The following is a 14,913-nucleotide window of genomic DNA, read 5'->3' as shown; positions in this document are numbered from 1 at the left end:
TCTATATCAAGATGATTTTAGATGTCTGTCTTACCTATGATGAATGGCTTTAAAATTTACACACTGACACAGTGTAATTTAATTGAATAGACAACTCTGTGTTATTCATAAAAAAATAGGTCTGGTATCTTGACATAAGAGCCTCAGAAAGATTAGCATTTTCAAAAAATGTGGAATAACTAGACATTAAGAATTATCTTTGTCATCTTTTTTGAAGGTATTGTGTACTTCAGCATTCTGGGACAGGGTTCTGAGTTTGGAGCCATCAAACGTGCTTATCTGCCCACATTTGACAGCAGTAGAAACAATCCTACAAAGGAAGTTGACTTGAATCTCAAGTACATAGTTAATCCTGATGGGTTAGCTGTTGACTGGGTTGGAAGGTAAGTGCACTGAAAAGCTAGAAAAATGCTGTACGTTGAATGTGATCAGGCAGGGCAAAATCCACTTTTTTCTTCCTTACGAGCTGTCTGTGAAGATGTCTAGTATCAAGGTAGTTCAGAAGAGTATAGTAAGCTCTGTTTGCCCAGACAGCAGGTTAATAGGTCAAATGCTTGTTGCTGACTGCGTCAAGTATTCTCTGAGGAAACTTGCATTACTCCACAACTGGTAGATCAGTTGTGCATCAGTAAAGTTATAATACACTGGCTTTCATGTCAGATGGATTATTCTTCAAGGATTCAGATAAGCTCCAGGGAACAAGCTTTCTATGCTGTTGGAAGGAGACCTCTCCAATCCATAAGGGAATTTGTCTTTTATCTTTGCTCCTTTCTTACCAGCCTTGTGCTATATGAGCTAATCCCAAAGTAGAAGCAGCTCTGAAGTCTGATGAATATGTGTGTTTTCTCAGAAAATGATTAAATTTTTGTAATTGTGTCTCAGTTTTTTCTCCCTCTTGTTGACTGTGGATTTTTTTAGGCTAAACAAGGCTATTTTGTAACTTAATCCTAGAAATCATGAGATCACTGCTTATTTTCTCTCTCTTGGAGAAGAGCTGGGAGAAAGTTGGGCATGACTTCTGGGAGTTTGACTCTGATGTCAATGGTGTCATTTCTTATTTGCAATGTAACTGTTAAAGGATGTGGTGGACATGCATAGCTGTAGTTCATTTGGTGTAATGTTGAAAGGATCCTGATGTTTGTAGATAGGCATTATGAAATGTAGTCAGGGTTCCATTTGAAGCTGAATGGACAGAGGTTGTAGAGATGAGGCAATCTTCTGAATGCTGTTGTCAAATTCTGAAAGTTCCTGGTAATGTAGTCAATAAGGTGAAGAAGAATAGTGTTAAGATCATTATCTTAGTAGTAAAGCATGACATTTCTGGATAACTGAAAAATAAAAGAAGGAACTTAGCTGTCTGCTTCCCTTCTGTCACATGGTTATCGACTAAGTGGATGAATACTGTTTACCTTTTATGTCCTCAATCAAAATATGATTGGAAGGTGCTTCAGATCTGGATTGTAGCTAGGTAGCACTTAACTCTGAATTGTTTTTCTGGCAACAGAGATTTCTAATGACTCAAAAAGCTGTTGTATGAGTAAGCAAAGATTGGGAAAAGACTTATTCCACTTTGGGGCCTGATACGTAGCTTTCATTATCTATTTATACTGTGTTTGTGTTAGGTGATGTATGCTGTGTTAGGTGTTGTGTCCTATGAAGTAGTTATGGAGTTGCTCATGCCATATACCACCCTGATTTCTAGAGCAGGATAAAGCCAGTGGCTAGCTGAAGTGATTCAATAGCCTGAAAAATTGCGCCAGTCATGATGTAAATAAAGAAGTGGAAAATTATATCTTTCCTTCCAGCAGTTTTTAAATATGAGATAGAGGTATCAAGGTCTGGGCTAGCCTTCAGCCTTCAGGTTATTTTGCTGTTTGTATTGTGAACTGCAGGCCACCCGGAGAGCCAAATGTGTCTGAAGGCAGAAGGGAGTGTCTGAATTTCTATTCACAAATCTGTATGGTCATGACTGCAAGGATAGCAGATACATATCACCAGAATCCTGGTGAGGGCAACATCCTCAGCACTTCAAACACAGTGTTACACTGATTCCAGAACAATACTGAAGCGTATTTTAAAAAAACTTGTTCAGGTGTCTGCACATTATATAAAACCTGATACACATGGTTTGAAACACTTAGTCCTTCTGCCCATCTGCACGATAGGAATTATAGTATTTTCTTACATTCCCAAGCCAATTATGAGATAATTTATTCCATCAGAAGGCATAGTGTGATTAGTGAGTGCATACTAATAAGTGTGTTTATTATCTAAGATGAAAAAAATAATAAAACCATGATGATAAAGATAAGCAAAATTCAGTGCAGAGTAGACTGTCCTGTTTGTAAGGACTGAAAGTATTTGCATCTGATGTGGTAACAATTTATTCATTAACATCTGTCAGAAGACAAAGGTCTAGAGACAAGCTGTGGGTATCTTCAGAGTTGCCATATAAGTTACATGGTAAATACATTTTTATTTGTAATGAACCTCGTTGTCTTCTGGAGAACTGAATTTAAAGATGCTTATTAGCCAGCTCTGGTGCTTAAAAGTAACAACGAAGGTTCTTAGTAGCCCTTTAATGAAGATTGCTTGACAGGGAAGAGAGATAGCTGCAGAAACTTTGTCAGAGGAGGAAACTAGCTGATAAGATCACATTTGTTGAACTCAGCTATATATAGGGTCTGTATGTTCCAGACTGGAAAAGTTCAGATGTAATCAATGCAGCTTCATTATATTACTTTTGTTCAGGTTTGAGATAGCTTATCTTCTTGAAAAGATTTTTTTTTAATTACTTTCCCAAGTATAAACTATTTACTTTTGGTATGTTTTGTGTTTTATGTAATTCAGACATCTTTACTGGACTGATGCAGGGACTAATCGCATCGAGGTGGCAAAATTAGATGGACGGTACAGAAAATGGCTTATATTTTCTCTACTGGACCGACCGGCAGCTATTGCTGTCAATCCAAAACGTGGGTAAGTACTATAGGACTTCCCAGAATTATTTTCGCTGCTGTTCAGTACCAAAACCCCCACAATGATAGACTTTACAGGACAGACTAAAGGAATGCTTTCTGGAGTTTCCCTTTACTAATGTTAGGAAATTTTTGTACACGGGAAAGTATTTTTAGGATTAGATTTCATATGTGTGCTTGTGTTGGTGACAACACCAGGTAGGTCAAATAAAAATCTCCTTTCTCCAGTATAGTGTGCCCACCAAATTTCTCTGTTACTACTGAAATGGGGAAATTGATGGAAATGTCTCTTTACTAGCTCTGAGTAACACAGACATAGCCTCCTTCACAGGGGAAAGCACTGTAAATGCACTGGTACATTCAGCAGCTGTGCTTGCAACATCTTGTATCTTATGATGATTCACCAGATATTGCGATATAGGCTTCTCTCAGCTGGAATAAACCAGAAAGGCTCCCTGAAGTCACCTGGGTTCTGCAGCTTTATCGTGACTGATGGGTGTTCAGTGTTTACAGTCATTTTTCTTCCACTGAGAATGAGAAACTGACATTAAGACCACTTTCTTTTCAAATCAGAACACAAAATGCAAACACTCTTCTTTTGGTATTTATATTCTGTACTTGAAACAAACTTGTTCAGTGAACTCACTGTGACTTTCCTGATCACATGTGCAAAACATAAGTTGCTGAACATCTTTATCTTCCACAACTGGCCTTTTCCATGAAACTCTGAAGGATAATTATGGTGACCAGATTCTGAACTATATTAAATTCTGGTTCTGTCCTTTCAGGCTCATGTATTGGACTGACTGGGGAAGGCAGCCAAAGATTGAATGTGCCTGGATGGATGGACAACAAAGACAAACTCTGGTCTCTGAAGACCTTGGCTGGCCAACAGGTCTTTCTATTGATTATTTGAACAATGATAGGATCTATTGGAGTGATTCTAAAGAAAATATTATTGAATCCATGAGACCTGATGGGACAGACAGAACCACAGTATTACATGGAGGTAAGAACTTATGATTCAAGTAATATAATAGTAACCAAGATGTATGCTAACAAGCACTTGGGCTTTGCAAGTGGAGCTAGATTTGGGAGCTTTTCAAAGAGTAAGCCTTGGTAGTGTTTCCTCCTCCTTTATACAGGGATAAATGGCTCACCACATTCAGAGCTCTTTATGCCTCATAACTAGATTGCCTGAGGGTAATTTGCATGACCCAAATAGGGGAGAATGTGAAAAATGGGATACTTGCTTTTTTATGCATATTATTAAGCAGTCTGCAGTTACAGTGGCATGAAGTGGTCAGGCACATGTATAGCTGCAAATGTCTTAAAATGAAAGGATTAGATGGTGTATTGAAGCTGAATAACAGCAGTGTTATCGCTCCTGGTAGCGATTTGCTTGCTGACAGTCTATTGTTTGGTTCCTTTGAGAAGTAGGCAGTCCATACAGCCTTGATGTCTTTGAAGGCCATTTATATTGGATAGCTAAAGAACGAGGAGAAGTCTGGAAGAAAGATAAATTTGGAATTGGAGAAAAAGTGAAAGTTCTGACTGTAAATCCGTGGCTTACTCAAGTGCGCATCTATCACCAGCACAGATACAATCAGTCAGGTAGGTAATCAGCATCCTGGTGAACCATTCCTTGCTATGAGATCGAAGTTGGTATTGATATCTTCTAAGAGCTTAGTAATCTTCTGATAATGCGTCTGTCAGTACATGAGAATATTCATTTCTGAAAACCTGAAAATGGAGTAGAGGCCGGCAAGTATTTTTTGCATACTCAAAGTGAAATCAACAGTGGAATACCACACACTGCTCCTCAGAGTCTCTTAGTTCTAAGTTATGACCCTGTCTTTTCTCTTCTTCCCCTCCATCATGGACTTGTCATAGAACTGGCAGTCAGAATATGAATTCATCCTGCTAACATACAAAATGCTGGCCATTTAGTATTGCCTCCTAGGGGGATATTTCAGTTATGGCATGTCCCCAGTAGTCACAGGGGAGGATGCCCAGAGGAATGTCCAGAGGAATATCCAGCATACCCCTCTATGAAGTTGTTTTAGCTTTCAGAATCAGAAAGTTCCGTGTTGCTTGGAGATGTTCAGTTTCTTCTTGGATCTACACTGGCTCCCAATAGCAAGTAGTCTCTCTCTTAAGAATATAAGAAAAGGCAGAGAGAAGGTTTTGATATAAATGTGGTATTTAGGCATCAGTTGTTTTAAAAAATGGATCTAGACTTGTTTAGATGTTTGGTGTGTGATATTGATGAGATATACGCTGCTGACTAGGGAATTGCCCTGTCTTACCTCAGGAATATGCTGCACTGCTTCTTCAACAGTCTTTATAACTTTTTTTTTTCAGTGCCTAATCCCTGTAAAGATGTCTGCAGCCACCTCTGCTTGCTGAGACCGGGAGGGTACACATGCACTTGTCCTCAAGGGACTCAGTTCATAGAAGGCAGCAGCACAGAGTGTGATGCAGGTAGAATAATTTGTCAAACTGTAAATGAAAGCAAAGGAAACTTTTCCTTAGAAATCGAAACGCATTACTGAATTAGAAATACGGAGGGATAAGCTAGCTGGTATAATAGATGTTGCTAAGTCAGGACATCTGGCTTTTATTCTCAGCCATCACTGATTTGTGGTCACCTTGTGCATTTCATTGAATCTCTTTGCATGTCAATCCAGACCCAGCTGCAAAATTGGTCACAGTTTCAGATTTTGGTTTTGAAATTCTAAAATATTCTATTTTCATTTTTTTCAAATCCATTGATGACAGAACTAGAGAATTTCTATTTCTGACAAATTACAGTTTACAATTGTGTTTACAATTCTGTACAAGGTATTGTTTGATCAATAGAAACTTGAAGCAAAGCTTACAGAACTCACAGTGTGAGATAACTTCTAAATAATTATCATACTCTGGAAAGACTTTGAAGCACTAGAATTTAGTGCTTGGTTGTTGCATTGCAGCAGAGCCCCCACAGTGCTTCCAGGAGTACCAATAAAATAGAATTGCTCAGCCCTTCCTGAGAAGAAAGAGCATACCACTGCAGGATTTCTGTTTCTCTAGCTGAGAGTCTGCATTCTTAGCTTAAGATGTCCTTGTACTTGTCCTTGCAACGTATCTCTAACAAATTATGCTTTATAAGATTGTCTGCCATCTTTTCTATGGTTAATCTTCTCTGAATTCTCCTCTTTTTGCATTAAAAGAGAAAATGTCATAATTTTTTACACTGCTTTACCTCTAAATTACGTTTTCTTAATAATTGTTAATGCTCTTTCCTGAGGTGCAGAAAGAGGAGCTAGTAATATGATGTAATAGTAAATGGAAGTGTGCAATACATGTTTAAATTAGGGATCAATAACACTGCTGATTGCATTTGCTATTTGCTGGTCATTGCTCTGAGGACACTGCATTTGTTACTCTTTGCTGAAACTGATTTACCTAAAATGTTCAGGAATTAAGAAAACTACGCTTGACCTTATTTTGAGGAAAAGGAGGAGACAGCAAAGAGGATATACAGTACTGTATATCCTATTTTTTAACTTCAGTTTTTATCTTGACTTTAAGCAAATTTTTTTAGTCGGTGAACTGTAACTGCCATGATTGATGTACTGACCAAACACAGCTTTTGCATATACATTTTGTTTATTTGGTCCTTTCCCCATATTGCAGCTACTGAGAAACACAGCCTGTAAGACCTCTGTGTCTCCTCTTTTTGTATCCCATTTATCTGAAAGGAATTTTACCTGTAAGGAACATTATAGCAACAGACTTTCCTCTACCTCTGGCTGATAAAAATTTTATGACGAAAGTATTATGATCTAACTTGTCAGTGTAAGAGAGACTGTCAAAGTCCATCCTTAATTTATAGCCTATAATGATGTTTAAGATCCAGAGCTTTTCCTATGTGAACTGTACTTTTCTGACAGCATATCCTGAGCTCTTACTGAAGGCTGGTACAAGAAATTTCACTTTTTGTTTTTTTACTTGTCTTGGCATTAGAGTAACATCAGATCTTTGCAGCTCTGTGTTTGGGCCAGCTCAGGCTGTGCTGCCACCTGGGCAGCTCAGGGCTCCTGGAGTGCAGCTGAGCCACTGGCACGATGACGAACAGGCTGATGTGCTACCTGGTGCCAAGCCGGCAGCCTGTGCTCTGCACTGACAGAAAATGAGAACTCTGGGTTTCTCTCTCCTTCTCACTGTCCAGGGTGTATGAGAGTTTAGAGGGCCCTCCTACATGTGCATTTCCATCTACTACTTTTCTTCATAAGTAAATGCATCACAGCCTGGCCCTCTCTGTGCAACCTCCAGCTGGTTGGATGGAAAGGTCTGGGCAAAGGACAGAACATATTGCTGCTTTCTGAATAGAGGGATTTGAAGAGTGGTGGTGGGCTGCATAGCACAGGCAAAAGAAAGTGACGGGACATACAGCTTTGCAGTTGTGTCTGCCTACTTTTACTGAAGAAGCCATTATTTTCTGAGAACAGGTTTTACTTCAATTAAAATATGCTAATTGGTCAGAAGAATAAATATAAGAGCAACAAATACACGTGCTATTAAAAGCAAAGCTTCTGAAAAGTAGCCTGTGAATTTGCATGTGCAAGTTCTGTTCATAAATAAAATGTGGTGGTATTTCTTTTATCGACAATGTCTTAATAACACATATGTGGCTTTTGAATTTTGCAGCTATTGAATCCCCTCCCACAATGCCACCAGCATGCAGGTGCATGTATGGAGGAACATGCTATATAGATGAAAGTGGTCTTCCAAAATGCAAGTAAGTCAGTACGTTGTTAGAGTAGTCCAGGGTCTGATTGTGCTGATTTAGTCTCACCAGATAATTAAACTCTTTGAAATATGTTGGAAATGCTTCAGAAGATGTCATACATCTGCAGTAGCATGCTTGTAACTATTACAGAAAAACACATATATGCATAAAAAATCAGCAAATAAGCAATGTAAATGCATCAGTTTGGAAAAAAAACCAAACAAAAAATCCCCCAAACAAACAAGCCCTCAAAAACCCAGAAAGGCAAATCTCTGAAGATTCTAGTAAAATGCTATACCAAAAAAATTCTAATGGAGAAGTAATGCTCAGTAAATGTAGCTTTGAACAGTCAGTAGGTGCCACTGATGCTCCTCTGAAACCAGTCTTTTGACTTCAGTGACTAGTTTCCTGACTCAGCACTTTTTATTTCCACTTTTAATTCTATGAAGATACCAGACATACTATATTTACAGTCAGTGAAATATATGCAATTACTGAGCATGGAGTTAAATAATGCAGAATATAACAATAAAGCTGAGATCCTAGACTTAAAAGCCATTCAGTCAACTGTCCTTACATTTATAGGTGTTCTTATGGCTACACTGGGAATTACTGTGAAATAGGATTGTCAAAGGGAGTGCCTCCTGGAACAAGTAAGCTTCAAGTATATCCTACACTTGATACTTTGAGCTAAAGAATGTATAATACCTCACGATGATACCTGTTCAAGGTCAAGCTTATAATTCTCTGGGTTCTATTTTACACTGAACTATGCTTGCTTGAATATTTGCTTATTATTCTCTCTTTGATAGCAGCAGTAGCAGTGTTGCTGACAGTCATACTAATCATAATAATTGGAGTGTTAGCGGTTGGAGGCTTCTTTAACTACAGACGAACAGGATCCCTTTTACCAGCACTTCCTAAACTACCAAGGTATGTTTTGAAGGCTTTCGTAGTGGCAATGTCTGTGCACTGAAAATCTATGTTTGTTCCTAAATATTTCTGAAAAATCCACTTTGTTTGCTGTGTGCCCATTCTGCTGGAATATGCAAAATGCAGTGTTGCAGCAATTCCAGTGGATTTTTGATTACAAGCAATATCATAGCAGATCACTATTTTCTAACAAAGGACTATTGTAAAACTCTCCTACGTTCTAAATTAGCATTTAGATACTGAGCAATATGGAAGACTGTTTACCAGATCTGGAACTGGATATTCAGTTCAGAAGGATACAAAGGACCATAGTTATATATGATTTAATTTTTTATAAAACATTGCCAGAAGATGATTCCAACAAAGAGATTTTTTTAACATTGAAAGGCTGAACTTGTCTGCAACACTGTATTCATCTGTTTAAACAGAATATGGGGCATGTGTAGTGACTTCTATCTGTTTCCAGTGCTTGAGAAATCTGGGCTTTTTGTAGGTTCCCGCTCTCCTGACAGTTATACTGACCAGTGAAAACCAGCCAAAAATATTTGATGTCTTAAATCAAAGGAAGATGAAGAAAAAATATTTGTAATGACTTTAAATTATTTTTTGAAAAAAAGTGTCAGAATGTGATGCTTCAAAATGTTTTTAGCTTTAAGCTTTTTGCTTTAAGCAAATTATGTGTTTTCAAAGGTATAAAGCTGCATCTTCATAGTCTTTGCACCAATTTCACAGTAGTAGCTCTTAAATCTGTGTAATTAAATCATTATAGTCAGTAATGTGGATGTAGCTATAACTACTTCCTCATTGAAGAATTACAGTGAAGTCATTAAATTTATTTATGACTTGATATATTTAAATTGGGGCAAAATTTTTGTGCAGATGAATCCTGCAGGACAAAGAGTTTGTAAGAAACCTCCAAACTGCTCACTGAAATTCCCTGTTTCTTACTTTCTTGAATGGAAATTTTCTGTATCAGTGAATGAGTAGAAATTTTAATGCACTGACTCAAACTTTACTGTTCAACAATACTTCTCATATAAGTTATGAGGCCATGTGAAATGGAGATGTCAGTTTTTTGTTTGTGAGGCTTGATTCATAGTTTTCATTTCTGCCATGAATATGCCTTAATACTGCCATTCCTCAATCCCACTTTAAACTGTTAGTTTATACTTTTACTGCAGAGTTAACTAAAGCTATAGCTTAGCTGTTATCATGTTAACATGGGACTTGTCCATGTACAGGAATCATAGCTAAGACTTATGTTTTTTTAACTTGAATCAGCTGATGCCTACGGGGCCAACTGGTAAAGTGTGTGTACAACACACCAGCTGTAGGCAAGAGTTTTAGCACAAGCCAGCTCCAGCGAGGACACACAAATGGAAAGATTATTTCAATGCTTCTGTCTTCCTTTGAGTCAGGCAAATGTGACAAAATGAACTGAAATGTTTTCTCTGCAGTGGATTTTAGTTGCATGTTTTTGCAGAGTTGCATGATCAGAGTTCTGTGTGGAAGGTCCTGTATTCGTCTACTCATTACTGTCTTTCACTGCTCCTATTATTTTGAGCCTGACAGTGTTCTTTCAGCCAATTTCCAATATTTCTCATGTGAATCTAATGTGCAATTCTGGTTACTGTAAATCTATATGCAGATTGAACACTTGCTTACATGAAAACAGTATCCTTCAGATCTGCGTGCATAAACATCTTTAGTATAGATGTTGTTGAAATTATATCCACAAATTTGTATGCCATTTCAGCTGCATTTTTGTTAAATCTATTTAAATGAATTTGAATAACTGAGTGGATTAATGCATTTGTCTGTAAATCAACACTCAAGTAAGCGTAGTCAAAATGTAGGTAAATTTGGGGGAATTGTAATTCACTGAGTTCATCTGATGTCTACGTGAGCATACATAAAGATAGTTGAGATCATTCTGAGTGGCCTAACTTTGGTTAAAAAGCCTGTTGAACTAATGCAGGAATAGTATTTCTGATGCCTGCTCTAGCTTGCTTTTAGCCAGCAAAAATTCCAAGTCATAAGTATGCTTAGAACAACTAGAAGAATCTGTTTTATAAGCTGTCTTTCTGTATAATCTGTTCTTTTTGTTTGTAGTTTAAGCAGTCTTGTAAAATCTACTGAAAGTGGCAATGGGGTAACTTTCCGATCTGGAGCAGATGTGAGTATGGACATAGGAGTCTCTGGCTTTGGAGGAGACTCAGCTATAGACAGAGCAATGCAAATGGTAAGGTTTATTTCTGATTTTTGAATTGTGTTCTTTTTATGTCATTTTTAGCTGATAGATGGAAGCTTTTTATGTAAAAAAGGTAGTGAGATGATAAATGTGTTCTAGAAAAACAAGTGAACATTGATTAATAATTTCCTGAAATAGATTTTTATAAATTGAAGGCAAGGACAAATGCAGGCTGTTCTTCATAATAATGTGACTTTTCTCAAGATTTATATGCAGAAATTAAGCTGTTTACCCCCTTTCCTATTTCAGAATATTAACGGAATATATAGAGAATGAATAGGCAAATGAAAATATTGTAGCAAGGAATTTTTTGAGGGCCTTTGTGTTCCATAGAAAAGGTTAAAATGTGTGGGTTTCAAATTCAGGCTGTATGTTAGTAACTTCAGAGGTAAAACTCAGGCCCAACTGCAGGATGCAGTACTTTGCACAAAATATTATAAATTGGACAGTTTCTTATTTTACCTAGTTTAAACAATCATGTTTAATAGTTTTGGGGACATCATAAAGCGTAACTCTACTTCATCCGTGTTTTATTATTCACATCTGAGAAACAGCACATCCTTGTGTTTCCTATACCGTGTACTTCTTCACAGAAAAAATATTCCCCTGTTTACCACAAGAAGTACAATGTACAAAAGATTTTTACTTATAGGAAACAGATCACAGGTATGTTTGAATAATAAATACTTGCTGCAAAGTCTACACTGGAAGCTCCCTAAACTAAACTAAAGACAAATTACAGGCTTAACTGACGGTAAATTAACCTGAAAAGAAACAGCTAGTGAAGATAAGCTCATAATACATGTATATGACCATTTTTTAGATGAAGCACACTCTTTGTTAAAACTAGGCAGCCTGTGTGATGAAACAACCATGTGAACATTTCAGTAGATACTGGGGAAAATAGCTTTAGGCTTGAATATTACCTCAAACCTTTTTCATGCATGAAAAACTTTACAGTACTTTCCATTTTCTGGCCCAATATTGATATACTGAAGTCCAACAGATCCAGTTTTTGCATTGCTAATAACAGGTCTGGGTACACACCATTTCTACTTAAGTGGCATTAATTTTCCCTGTGTATTCAGTGTATAAACAAAAAATTGTATAGTTCACTGGAAAAGAATTCAAAGCATTTGGTTTATGGCAGCAAAGAACTGTAGGATGTGCCTCCTAAAATTTTAATATCACATATATGCACAAATAGGTGTTAGAGGGATATTTTTCAGTGTGGCTGTTCTTAGCTAAGCTAGCCTAATTTGAGGGAGCTGACAAGCTGTATGCTAAAGAGCTATATATATTCTGATAGCACAAAGCATGAATCCTTATGGCATGAAGCAGTGGTTTGTAGAAATGAGGGAGTTTTAAAGAACTAGCTGATGTACTATTCCTGTGTTATTCCTCACTGTTCCTCTAATGGGGCTATGACAAGAAGCAGGACAAGTGAGTCTGGGTGGGGTTTTGCTTTCATTAGCCTTCTACCTGTTGATGCTCAGCTAGCTAGCCCTGGGTGGCTATCCTTATGTGGCACTAAATATTTTCTTAAGAAACACTTAACTCAGCACCTTTCCCCACCTGCTGCCAGCCCTGTAGCTGCAGCTCAGGGTTTGGCACAATATGTGTGTAGTAGCTGCTATCCACACAGTGGTCTTCATGCATGGGCAAAGTATTGATTTCTAATAAGAGATATGCTAAACACTGTGAAACATTTTATTTCTGACATAACTCTTTTATAAATAAGGGATACACTTACTGCTTTGTCTCAAAAAAAAAAATAGCAATCTCCCTGCTGGGACAAAGTGAATCAATCCCATTCTTTTGTATTTCTGATAGTGCTTATTAATTTGTATGCAATTTTGAAGTCTCTGAAATTAAATATTTATTTTGGGATTATTCTTCCTTTGATATCTCTTCCCTATTGAAGCTGTGATCTGTGAGAATAATTTTTCCTCATCATAAAATAATTTGAGTCAATTATTGAAATGTGGGGTTTTTTTTGTCTAGCTAGGAAATGGGGTAATATTGGAACAATCAATGGTCCAGGCTGCTAAGTTAGGGAGTAAAATAATGGATGGCAAACTAATGTTACAGTTTTAACGGATGCTAGATTTTGTCTAAGCCTATGTGAAAGTAAAGATGCGTTGTTCCCTGAGGTGAAGAACTGGACTATAAATGAATTCCTAGGAATATGGATGTGTTTATTGCACTGCAGGTTTTTTTTTAATTTTTTTTGTTTTTTCTTCATAGAATGAAAACTTTGCAGTGGAGTCAGGGAAACAGCCAATCACATTTGAAAATCCAATGTATGCAACCAGAGATGGTGGAGCCAGCACAACCAGTGCAGTTACAGTTGTTCAGCCAACACATGTAGGACAAACTTAGGCTTAACTTTCATCTTTCATTTTACTTTATGACCTTCTTTTCTTCTTTGAAGGAGACTGATTTTCCTTCTTCTCCTATAGGTGGCAGCAGCTGGTAGCGAGGAAAATGAAAATTTCGAAAATCCTGTGTATGCCTCTGTGGTATCTGCTAGCCCAAAGGAACCCCCTCAGAGTACAGATGCACCTCAGGTAGGACACAGAAATGCTCTAAGGCTGCCTTTTCTGTTTTGTGCTTCAAATCAGGGAAATGGAATTGTTAGGGAAGCTGCAATATAGTTTCATTCTCTTTAAATAATCGAGTTGGCACATAATCTGCATCAAGTCCAACTAACTGGACCATATTTATAAGATTTACAAGAGTTGATCAGGAACAGTTTGATAAGAGAAAAGCAGCACAAGCGCAGAATTGCCCAGGGCACACAGTAATGATCTATTTGGATTAAACCCCATCTTTTTCCTGGATCACCCAATTATTTTAAAGTGAATAGACTGGAACAGAGTTTCCTTTCACTATTGTGCTTCATTTTGAGGGCAGATGCTAGTCTGAAAATTGTAATGTAACTGCTGTAAATTGTCATCACTCCCCAGCAGAAATTATTATCACTAAGGCTTTACTTCAGACTTTTAACAATTATTACACGTTGATAGAAGCAGCAGAGTGTGGGTCATGTCCCCCGTCCCCCCCCCCTAAATAGAAAACCCAAGAAAAATTATGTTTTAGTTTAAACCAGTGAAACCTCAGGGGTTTTTTGGTATGGAAAACTGAAATAAAGACATTTAGTGTACTGTCATCAATTCTTTCACATTTATTTGTCATTTTATCCATATTTAGAAGTGCTACCAAGGACACTGAAGACACTTGTTCTATGTGTTCTAGCAGGACATTTGAACAATCAAGACCGAAGTATTGCCTCATCTAGATTATTCATGATTCATGGAAGATACATTTTTATGTCTCAAAATCCATCTGAATGAGCTGATGGTGGCTTGTTTACAGGACTATTTTCACACATTGTGCACTGAACAGCACTGTTGCTGAGCTTTGAAATGACAGCTCTGTCAAACTGTTGGTGCAGTTTCATGTCCCTCAGTAACTTCTCTTGTATTTTTTTCAAGACAATTTTTTCCTCTTTGACCTATTTGTCTGGAGTGATAGCCTTCTGTGAATTAATTTAGTCACTTTTGTTGCCTTCTGACCTAGCTTCATGGATGCTGCTTTAGGTAAAATAACCATAACTCGTTATCTAGCAGAAAAGGAAGTTGGGTCTCATGCTTACAGTTACAACTGTAATGTAAGAACAACCAACTGAAATCGCTGAGTTAGCAGTCAGTGCAAGTGAAATCCAACAACAGTGATGTCAGTTTCCAAAGAAGTTGTGAGAAAAATGTGTAAAGTTCTAATTATTTTTATGTTTCAGGAATCAAAATGGAGTTTCTTCAAGAGAAAAATTAAGCAAAACACTAATTTTGAAAACCCAATATATGCGGAGGTATTTCTTAATATTGTATAATTCTATTTTTTGACTAATGTACTTCTGGACTTTGTTCTTGCTTTCATAGGATAAAGATTATGGGTAGATTCTGCTGCTAAGT

At 37.3% G+C, this 14,913-nt stretch overlaps 1 protein-coding gene across 1 annotated transcript in view; it reads left to right on the top strand.

Annotated features, from left to right (window-relative positions):
* Nucleotides 1–14,913, top strand: part of LRP2 (LDL receptor related protein 2) — a 130,967-nt gene that overhangs the window by 113,613 nt on the left and 2,441 nt on the right. The window contains exons 67-78 of the mRNA XM_075430425.1: nt 218–383; nt 2,851–2,979; nt 3,767–3,987; nt 4,416–4,592; nt 5,343–5,462; nt 7,674–7,764; nt 8,341–8,408; nt 8,568–8,688; nt 10,801–10,930; nt 13,187–13,306; nt 13,402–13,509; nt 14,739–14,810. Of these exons, the coding sequence (XP_075286540.1) occupies nt 218–383; nt 2,851–2,979; nt 3,767–3,987; nt 4,416–4,592; nt 5,343–5,462; nt 7,674–7,764; nt 8,341–8,408; nt 8,568–8,688; nt 10,801–10,930; nt 13,187–13,306; nt 13,402–13,509; nt 14,739–14,810 (1,523 nt within the window). The remainder of the gene's footprint in view (nt 1–217; nt 384–2,850; nt 2,980–3,766; nt 3,988–4,415; nt 4,593–5,342; nt 5,463–7,673; nt 7,765–8,340; nt 8,409–8,567; nt 8,689–10,800; nt 10,931–13,186; nt 13,307–13,401; nt 13,510–14,738; nt 14,811–14,913) is intronic.

This window comes from Opisthocomus hoazin, chromosome 9, assembly GCF_030867145.1.
Source record: "Opisthocomus hoazin isolate bOpiHoa1 chromosome 9, bOpiHoa1.hap1, whole genome shotgun sequence".
Taxonomy (NCBI): Eukaryota; Metazoa; Chordata; class Aves; order Opisthocomiformes; family Opisthocomidae; genus Opisthocomus; species Opisthocomus hoazin.
Note: the sequence above shows the minus strand (reverse complement) of the source record. Positions and strands in the feature narration are given on the sequence as shown.